Raw genomic sequence first — 11,181 nt, forward strand, 5'->3', positions numbered from 1 at the left:
CCGACGTCCCCGGCGCCAAAACCGAAGGGGCCGGCTGGAAGCTGGAGAAGCCCTCCCTCAAAATGCCCAAAGCCGACATCAAAGCTCCCAAGGTGGACATCAGCCTGCCGTCCGTCGACGTCACCCTTCCAAAGGCCAGCGTCGACCTGCAGGCGCCCGAGGCGGCCCTCACCCTCGAAGGGGAAGCAAAAGGCCCAGAGAAGGAGGCCGCAAAGACCAAGGACGGCAAGTTCAAGATGCCCAAGTTCGGCATGCCTTCCTTTGGCTGGTCCAGCAGCAGAGAAGCCAAGGGCACCGTGGCCGCTGATGTGGACGTCAGCCTCAAGGAGCCCCAGGTGACGGTGCCCTCGGGAACCGCCGAAGTCGACGTGACCCTGCCCGGGGCCGAGATCCAAGCACCCATATTCGATGTTGTCATAGATTCCTCCTCTGGAAAAGGAGATGATATGGGTAAAGCTAGAAGTTCTCTGTTTAGAATGCCTAAGGTTTCCCTTTCCAAAAGTTCAACACCTCAGGCACAGAGTAAGTCCAGTGTTGACGTTTCTGTGTCAGAATCTCTTTCCCATTCTGTAACAGAGGAAACTCCTGCTGTTCTTTCAGGCAGTGTCGGATCTAAACTTCCTCCTGACATTAAGGGAGATATTAGCTCTAAAAGTACTAAATTCAGAATTCCTATCTTGGGTTTCTCCAGCATTGATATTGGGTCTTCTAAAATTGAACAGGATTCCCCATTACCAAAAGGGGATATTACTCTTACTAAATATCAAATGAATATAGCAGACTCTGAATCAAAAATATCATCTCTTGCTGATGAGAATCTTTTAGTAACAGATTTTGAAATTTTAAATGAAGATGGTTCTTTGGAGCAAAGAAGTCTGAAGCCAGGAGGGAAAACAGCAGCTGGTGAAATATCTATGTGTGACACAGAGGTTACAGTCAAAATTCCTAAACTACGAATACCAAAATTTGGAATTTCTTGGTCTAAGGGAAAACCATCAGAAAGTGATGTTGGTTCCAAAGTGGAACCTGAAATTTCCAGGGGAAGGATAACATCTGATATGACAGATACCGATACTGAAAAACTAACTCAGATCTCTGATGCCGAATTAGGTGTAAAGCTGTACAAGCCGTCACCTGAAGTTGTTCTGGATGCACCAATGTTGGATGTCAGTCTCCCATCAATGGACGTTACCAAGCCAAAATTAGAAGTGGAAATCCGTGGCCCAGATTCAGAGTGCAAGGCAGAACAGGAAGTAGTTTCAGGAGAGAGGGACACTGAGGAGAAAGAAAACAAATTTAAAACATCAAAATTCAAACTGCCTTCATTTAGTTGGTCACCAAAGAAGGAAGCTATTGCTCCTTCTGAGGTTGAGGGACAACTGGAAGAACCCACTCTGTCTACTTTATCTGGAGACACAGCATCTGAATTAACATTTCCTACCCCTGAGAATCAATACCTTCACGCGGACTTTGATACATCAACAGAAAAAGATGGTGAAAAGGGCAGAAACAAGAAGTCCCAATTTATCATGCCAAAGATCTCATTCCCTAAAATTAAGGGTCAAAAAGTCCAGGTGTCTCTGCCCATAACGGAAACTGATGTTTGTGGTCCCAAACAAGAAAAAGGTGTTTCTGTACAGAAATCTGAGAAAGGGAGTAGTGGAGAAGGGGCAGGGATGGGTATAAAAATGCCCAAAGTTACAGTCCCAACTTTGGAATTTTCCAAACCAGAAGTCAAAGCTCCCGAAATAGAGCCTATAGGTGAGGTCATACTTCCTACAGGTGAAGAGGGTGACCTGACATTGAAATCAGCTGCTGCTAATGCCAGCCTCTCCACCTCAGATATTAAGATGAAAACTGAAGGCTCACTTGATGTGAAGCGTCCTGACACAAGTGTTGAAAGAACATCAAGTGAAATTGTTGTGGGTGATGTAGAAATAAAAATTGAAGGTCCGGAAGGGAAAACAAAAATGTCTAAATTCCAAATGCCAAAATTTGGAATTACACATTCTAAAGGGAAAGGGTCAGAAAAGGAGGTCAGTCATACCAAATCAGAAGTCAAGGTTCCCCAACTAAAAGCAATGGTAGAAATAGATGACATTGCTGTTGAAGCACCAAATTTGGAGGTAGAATGTGGTACAGGAACAGAACCTTACAGCCCTAAAGTCAAAATGACCAAAGCTGACAATAAGGCATCAGAGGCTGATGTTCATCTCCCACCAGCTGACATTTCTGTTCCAAAAACAGACAGCGATATTCGGGATTCAGATGCAGCACTAAAAATCAAAGGGGAAATAAAACAAGATGGAGATGGAGAAGGGAAAGAAGGGCACTTCAAAATGCCAAAATTCAAACTTCCATCCTTCAGCTGGTCACCAAAGAAGGAAGCAAGTGTTAAGCCGGATTCTGGAGCAAATTTGGAAGATCATAAACTTGCTGTGGTGTCAAGCAGAATAGACACAGAAGTGAGAGGAACTGAAGCTGATGATCAAGGTCCTGGGCCAGACCTTGATCTGGAAATATCTGCAGGAAAAGTTGAACAAAAAAGTCCAATTAAAAAGCCTCAATTTGTCATGCCTAAAATTTCACTCTCCAAGATAAAGGTTCCCAAATCTCAGACTCACTCACCAAAAGTTGAAGCCGATGCTACTATTCCTAACACAGAAAGAGAGGGTGATGATTCAATACAGATACCTGACATAGAAAGAAGTCATTCCAAAAGGACAGAAGAGGGGGCACAAATAAGCATAAAACTGGCTGATGTTAAGATCCCTGCTCTGGAGTTTTCGAAAATAGAAACTGGAGCCTCCCAGACTGAAATGGGAGTCAGCTCAGCAAAGATTGATGCTGCTCTGCCTCCCTCAGAGGGGAGTTTTCAACAGGTTGTCCTAAAATCAAGTTCAATCAGTGAAGATACCATTCAGAAAACAAGTATTAAGTTCCCCAAAGGAGAAGCTTCAATTGAACTGAGGAGCCCTGAAACAGTAATAGAAGGATCTTCAGTGGTGGATGGAAGAAAGATTAAATTGGAAGGTCCTGAAGGGAAGATTAAAATGCCCAAATTCCAAAAGCCAAAGTTCGGAATCTCCCTAACAAAAGGGAAGGGCCCAGAGACAGAGATCAGCTCTCCAAAAATAGAAGCTGAGCTACCCCAGCTAAAAATGACAAATGAAATTGCTGACATTGCTGTGGGAGTTCCAACATCAGAACTTACATCTGATATGTCGGATTCTGGAGTAGGTGTTTGTAAGATAAAAGCACCCCAAGTTCTGACAGCTGGCATTGAAGCTCCAAAGGTAGACATAAGCCCCCAGTCAGTATCTAAACCAATGACAGAGGGAGCTATTGAGAGCTCTGAGGAGAAAGAAATCAAATTAAAAGAAGAACATGAAATAAAAGCTGAAGACATTCAGACTGAAGAACATCAGGGATGGTTTAAAATGCCAAAATTCAGAATACCTGCATTTGGCAGTACATCCTTAAAGGAAAAAAAAGGTGATGCTGATACTGAAAGAAGTATGGAAAAAGCTCAGGCAGGCATTCCCTCTGTCAAAGTACAAACTGAAACAAGTATTCCTGAAACTACCTTCTCATTACCACATGCAGTTGCTGAAATTACTATTGGAAAAGAAGGGATTCCAAAATTAGGAGTTTCTGTGAAGACTTCTGATGTTAGCTTGTCAAAGATGGAAGGAGATATTTCATTATCCACAGAAATAACAGATAGTAGAGTGAATATTCCAAAACCTGAAACTTATGCAGACATAGTTAAGCGCGGTGCTGAAGGACAAAAAATGCATACTTCAGAATTCACAGTGTCTTCGACAGAATTCCTAAGTGCTTCAGAAATTGACCAAGACAACAGTTTAATGAACAGGTTTCCTACTCTGACTCTTCAAGAGTGTAAAGTCAAATCACAGGATATAGAAGTCCAAAAGGTAGAAAGTTCCACTAAGTTAGAGACTTCAGGAGTAGGATGTAAACCATCATTAGCTGAAATTACTCTGGATGCAACACAGGACAAAACAGATGTTAGTCTTCCAAAGGAAGAGCTAGATGTCCAAAATCAAGAGGCAGTAATTAAAAAAGGAAAGAAAAAGGGTGAGATGAAAATTATAGGAAAAGACATTGAAGGAAGCCAATTAAAAAGGCCTACATGTGCATCGTCAACAACAAAGAGATCAGAAGATGGTGCTTATGTTACAGCTAAGCTGGAAGATCTAAAGGTAGAAGTTCCAGGAGTGAAGATGGATGTTAAAATTGCTAGAGTAGATCCTGAAATGAAATTTCAAGTGAAAAGTGTTGAAAAGGACATGTCTGCAGGGGTGGAAGTGCAAGTAGAAGATAGAGCAGAAACAAGTAAAATTAAAACATACAAGTTTAAGATTCCAAAGTTTGGAGTGTTGCATTCAGAAGTGAAGGATTTTGAAGATGATATCAATTTGCCAAAGTCAGAAGGTGATTCAGTATGTAAAACTGAAATAGGCACAGCAGAAATGCAGTTTCAAAAATCAGAAGAATCTATTGGCCTGAAAAGTCCAGCTCCAGATCATATGGAAGCATCTGCCAGAATAGCAGTGGAAACAGTGGACAAATCACAAGGTGGCCCAGAAGTAAATATAAAAATTCCCAAACTAAAAATACCAAGATTCACTTTCAGAGCTCTCCCAACTGAAGCTGATGTTTCAGTGTCAAAAGTGGTAACAGATCCAAAGGGCTCTAGTACTGATATTGAAGTAGTGCAACTGCAAGCAAGCTCTGCTATCCCTGAAGAAACACCAGAGGCTCCAGAGGGTGGTATTCAAAAAGCAAAAAGCAAAATTCTAACACTGACTGAACCTGACATTAAAACAGCACAGATGACTACTACCATAGAGTCCTCCCTTTCAAATGCAGGGCAAGACATTCATTGGTCGTATGTAGAGGGCCAAGAAGTGAGTGAGAAAGTAGAACCTGAACATGTTGCTATTGAAAGGTGTGAGATTTACACTACTGAAATCCTGAAAGAATCAGAGATTCTCTCATCAGAAGTCAAAACTGCAACTTTGGGATTCTCATTGCTCAAGGTGAAGTTGCCTGAATCACATAGCAACTTAGAAGTGCTAGTCGAGCAGCCATCTTCCACAGAAGGTGTATCAGTGAGCAAACCTAAATGTACTGATGAAAGCTTCGGAGTAGCAGCACAGAGAACTGGCAGTGCTGAGCTTAAACTATCTGACAAACCACACAGCGAGACTGAAGAATCTAGTGAAGTAACTTTGCCGAAGTTAAAACCATATGCTGTTGAAGTAAAGCCTTCCAGTAAACTCGAAGAGAGTCTTCCTGATAAGTCACCAGAGGGAATAACTGCAGGTCCTCTCTCTAAAGATGAGGATGTAGCTGAAGCACCAGAAGATGAAGAAAAAGACATAACCAATGAAAAAGAAAAGACTGATAGTAAAAGATCTCCTGGAAGATTCAAATTTTGGCTTCCAAGTATTGGCTTTTCATCTTCTGGTGATGAAACAAGCACAGATTCAAAAACAGAACTAAAAAAATCAGTTCCAGAAGATGTGAAACCTGCTGACACATCAGATAATGATTCTTCTAAGCAAACTGAAAAAACTGGATGGTTTAGATTTCCCAAGCTTGGTTTCACATCTCCTTCCAAAAAGGCTAAGGCTGTTGACAAAGAAGAGATGACTCATAAAGAGGGAAGAATCTCAGATGAAGATAGCCCATCAGATAAACCTGATGTATTTTTTGATGCACAAGAAAGCTTATCACCTAAAGAAACAACAGAGAGTGAAAAAGTTGAAATTGATGGGGCCTCATCTAATGTTCCAGTTTCTCGAACTATCGTGACATCTTCAGCAAGAACTGAACTAATCTTGTTGGAGGAGGACAAAGACAGTCAATCTAATATTCCTGGAGAAACAACCAAATGAAGATTGTCTTTTCTCAACCCTCAGTGAAAATAAAATCATCTACATGTACAGAAAAAAATGTTTTCTTAATTTTCTAGTAACTGAAAATTAAACAAAACCCAAAGCTGATATTCATGAAAACAGTTGAACAGAATTTACCACATTAATTTTCAAGTACATGGATGTGCTATATTGTGCACTAACAAAAATACCAATTTCTTCAAATCTGCCCCAAAGGCAACAATCACTACAGGTACAGAGGAGCCCATAGTTTTAGCAAAGTCTGAAAAGATACCTGAACCATGAAAGTAAACCATTGAAAGGCTCAATGACAGCAAAAAGACTTGTTAAAAAGGCTTCTCAAAAACACACCAATTATGTTTAGATTATAGATTATTTCCAGAATGGAGTATAAACTAGTACTATGAGAACTATACTTACCTGTTTAGATTTTGGACCTTTCTGATCTACTTTTGCTTTCTTATTAAAATATTTTTCTTTATTTCAGCTAAGGTGATATGTATATTCCACAAACATTTTAAAATGCCAAATAAAAACAAAATACTAGTGTAGAGAGACTAACACTTTACCTCTTCCTCTCTTGTCAGTTTTTGATTATTGTGGTGGGTCATATTTAGCCTTAAAAGAATTTTTAAAAAACCAACAGAATAAATTCAAGACCAAAACCCATACAACTAATTCACATTTTTAAGATACCAAAATAAAACATGCTGACAAAGAATAATTATTAAAATGTGGATAAATAAATTTTAATGTATATATTTACTGGATAGTTAAATGCACAGAATGATCTGCCACACTGGTGGAATTGCTTCAAAGATTTTCTGGGAAAGAAGATGTATATAATTATTTGCTTCTCTGTTTATATTAATGCTTCTCTCAAGAGCATAACAAAAACCAGAGTGCATATGTGACAGCCTTCACATGTATTATTAAAACACTGTCTGTATTCTTAAACCACAATAAACTCACCATATGAATAATAACTCGAGTAGTGCGAGTTACTGATAGTGCTGTTAGCATGTTCTTATTCTGAAAATCCCAGCTTAAATTTGTAAAAGGTTTGAGTATACCCCACTATTTGCTGAAGTGGCTGCTTAATGACAGCACAGTTTCTAAATACAGTGGTAATGGAGACATTTCACTCATTACAGCCCTGAGTTTTATAGATTTGCCTGTGCAGACATGATTTGTTATAGTAGTTTTCTCATCCTGTATTTTCCTTCTCCATATTCTGCTTGGTACAGGGAAAGCAGACACAGCATAACATTTGGAAACTGGGTTGTAAAGGAAGTGTACTTGGTTGTCTAACCATCTGTAGCTTGAGATGTTCTTCATTTCTATATCTTTGCAGTAGGCTTAAATATTCTAAAGACAACTGCTGGCAGTTATTCTAAAGAGAACGCTAATTATCTCTGAAGAGACTGTTCACATAAGTGTTAGGCACGTATCATTTATTTGGGTTTTGCAGCATTTCCCTGAAGTTCCCCTAAGTATAAAAGTCATTGTTCAATAGACCCAAAATTATCATATCAGACAGCAACGGTGTATACCAGGACTGAGGAAAAAGATGGAAAAAATGAGTCCAGAAAAAGGTAATGTATGTAATAAAGGACATCCCATTCTAACAGCAGCTCACATCTGCCTGCAAAGCAGCCTTCACATAAGATGTTTCTCAGGTAGTGTCCATTTACTTAGGCCCACAAGTAGGAATCCACCTAGACAGTACTGAATGTAGGAGTCTGTTGCAAAGGTGACAGAATCAAGTCAATTAAAATGGAGCTCTGAGACAGCAATGACCACAGAGCAATAATCACTATGATATTTTTAAAAGATGAATGAAATAGTTAAGGGAAGAGCAGTAGAGAAAAGAAGCCGCAATAAAATCTTCCTCCAAATAGGCTACTGTCAGCTTTGGGAAGGGTGAAGGTTAGCAGAAAAGCAACCAGATTAACAAGGTATTACCCAAGGGTCTGACCGCAGGAATAGCTAAGAACAGAGCTCAAAAGGGTGCAAGGAGCACAGACACAAACCTGAGAACATAGGCATTTTGTGAACAGGCTGATTCTGACCCCACCTGCATACTTAGTTTGAGATGCTCCGGTTGTTCTTTTTAACTGTGGTAGGTTTCCTTGGTTACTGCTACTTATTTTTTAACATCTGAAAAAGTGGGCTGTTCAGCTAAACATCTATGTACAGTCTCCAGCCAAACAAGCCTACAACTGTGATTTAACATGTAAAAGAAAGTATACATGCATTAAAAAGAAAGACATTCCCACCTCAGTAATATCTTGCATAGTTAAGACATGAATACATCTCTATTGTTTGGCTATTTTATTGTTACATTTGAAGCAGGACCTCTCATAAATTCATAGAATCATAGAATCATTTAGGTTGGAAAAGACCTTCAAGATCATCGAGTCCAACCACCAACCATGCCCACTAAACCATGTCCTGAAGTACCCCGTCTACTCGCTTTTTTAATACCTCCAGGGATGGTGACTCAGCCACTTCCCTGGGCAGCCTGTTCCAATGTCTGACAACCCTCTCAGTAAAAAAATTTTTCCTAATATCTAACCTAAATCTCCCTTGCCTCAACTTGAGGCCATTTCCTCTCGAGGAATTCCAAAGGCAAGACAGCCAAAACTAATCCTGAATGAGATAATACATATGAAGAAGAATGGAATGGAATGGAATGGAATAGAATAGAAATAGAATAGAATAGAATAGAACAGAACAGAATAGTTCAGTTGGAAGGGACCTACAACCATCGTCAAATGCAACTGCCTGACCACTTCGGGGCTGACCAAAAGTTAAAGCATGTTATTAACGGCATTGTCCAAATGCCTCTTAAACACTGACAGGCAAGGGGCATCGACCACCTCTGTATAAAGCCTGTTCCAGTGTCTGACCGCCCTCTTGGTAAATAAATGTTTCTTAATGTCAAGTCTGAACCTCACCTGATGCAGCTTTGAACCACTTTCACTCATCCCATCATGGGATACCAGGGAGAAGAGATCAGCACCTCCCTCTCCACTTCTACTCCTCAGGAAGCTGCAGAGAGCAGAGGTCCATGAGGCAGTGCCCATGACAGAAGAGCTATATTCCAGGGATTATGGAGATACTTATGACTGTCAAAAAATTAAGTGTACTTTGATATAGCATAAATGGTAGATGAAAAGTTTTCTTCAGTACCTGGATGAAAGCAACAAAGGTATGATTTATCTGGAACAACTGGGAAAGGAAAATCCTGGGTAATGGGGCAAAAAAATTGAAAACAGATAATACTAAAGCTTTTGGAACAAGCTGGTGTCTAATGTGTGAAACCCAGTGACTTTGTAGTCCTGTCAGAACTCATAAACCTATGGAGCCAGCTAGGTTCTGTCTTGCCGTCATCTGCATTGGTGTCAGCAGTGCTGTAGCCACAAGGCACTGCACCAAAGTGCCCTCAGAAATGAGACTGCTGGGAGAGCGGTGCAGCAGATCTGCATGAAAGCCGCTCAGGTAAACCAGCGCCAGTTCACTTAAGTTGTACTCCATCATAACACAGGTACCTGAGATGAGCTGATCAGAGGACAGTATCCATGCTGAAGATCCTACCCAGCAACTTTTTCAGACATGAATAAACCAATACTGAGAAAAAACTGAACTGCCTGCAACCAAACTAGAAAATCCATCCAAGAATAATAAATAGATGCTAATGTATACTACTGGAGGCCCCAGCTTACATTTAGTACGTGTATCACAATCTAAATGAAAGAGACAAGCAACAAGTGGGTGGATAAGAACTATTATTAACCACGTTTCATAAATGGAAAAGTACTAAGAGACTCAAAGCCTGGCTATAATTTATACCATATTCTACCTTTGTAATAGAGAGCAAGTAAATTAGAATCAAGTTACGAAGGGGCCTAAAAAGTCTCACAAGAAACCAGGGAAATAAACTCAAGTTCCTCTTAGGTCCAGTTCATTGTCTTAATCATAAACCTCTCCTTCATATGTGGAGGAAAAACAACACACATCATGCCAGTGATGAAAATAAAAGAGCACTCTCATAAGCATCAATTTTTCCTTTACAAGGTGAACCTTACCCCACGCGATTCTTATATTACCAGAAGACAAGTCTCCCAGCTTGCCCAGGAACTCTGTCCCACTGAACAACTTACCCAGCATGGTCAGATTTGAGCCAGTAGAGGAGAAAGTTTTCTTCTTATTATTCCCGCAATATGTCTCCCACCCAAACCAGTGAAAACGTAGCTTCGAGTGCCATCTAGAGGAGCGCGCTCCTCTATAGAAAATAGTTCTGTTGGTTAAAGATGCAATTTCTCAAAAAGATTTTCAAACTGGCCCACCTTTCACATGTGCTCATTGCACCGGGAAAAATCTGTCCGATATCGTTCTTGCATGCAAGTATTAATACAGCCCATGGTCGGATATATTTGTTGGTACAGGATAATAAACCCGTGAAATGGAGCTAGTGAAAACCAGCTGGGGAGCTTCTACTTTGCCAGAAATTCTAATTAGTGAATGGAAATCTCAAAATATTAAGCAGCCTCTAGAAAGAAAATTGGGGAGGAGAGCACTAAAAGCACCTGCATCTTCCTCAATATGTTTGCACATATGTGAATACTCACGATATTTCAGTGTTATCTGTAAATGTAACTGCATGTCTTAAAAATCTGCCTTAATAACAACAAGCATTGATTTGTCATGATGGATAAAACAATCCACGGAATCTTGGAAGTGTCTGGAAGAGATAACTAAGGAGCAGCCTGGAAACCAAAACATGGAAAATTGGTTGGGATCATCTCCAAAAGACCTCATGGGGAAGGGGCCTTATTTGTATGGGGATTTGTGTGTATTCTCAAAGATATAAATCAGTCCACACATGCACGATCACAGCGGGTCCCTTTGTCATTCTCTGCACAGGGCAGGGATTCAAAAGCACCAAAACACTTCCTCCGGAGGAGGGGAGGTTGCACCACGAAGGGCAGCCTGTACTCCTGCTACCCGGTGCTGTGTCTGCGGCAACAGAGATGGCCTCAGAGCCAAAACGCAACTGAACAAGGCCCTGCCAGGATGGGAGTGAAGCCACGAGCTGCCACATGCCTTTTTGGGGCTGGGAGGTCCACTGCGCTTTCACAGCTGAGACCCCCAGTGCCGGGACAAGGCGTGTGCCCGACCCTTCTGCGGAGCCGTGCTCTGGGCTTTCACCTTGAGCTCTCCCACCTCTGCTGTACATCAGTCCCAAACC

General features: G+C 40.9%; 1 protein-coding gene across 1 annotated transcript in view; it reads left to right on the forward strand.

Moving 5' to 3' along the window:
• The window catches only part of LOC115350204 (protein AHNAK2-like), a 78,865-nt gene extending 71,952 nt beyond the window's left edge, over positions 1-6,913 (forward strand). The window contains 1 exon segment of the mRNA XM_041129285.1: positions 28-6,913. Coding sequence (XP_040985219.1) covers positions 28-5,927 — 5,900 coding nt within the window. The 3' untranslated portion in view covers positions 5,928-6,913.
• Positions 6,914-11,181: the final 4,268 nt, after the last annotated feature.

This window comes from Aquila chrysaetos, chromosome 2 (genome assembly GCF_900496995.4).
Source record: "Aquila chrysaetos chrysaetos chromosome 2, bAquChr1.4, whole genome shotgun sequence".
Lineage (NCBI taxonomy): Eukaryota > Metazoa > Chordata > Aves > Accipitriformes > Accipitridae > Aquila > Aquila chrysaetos.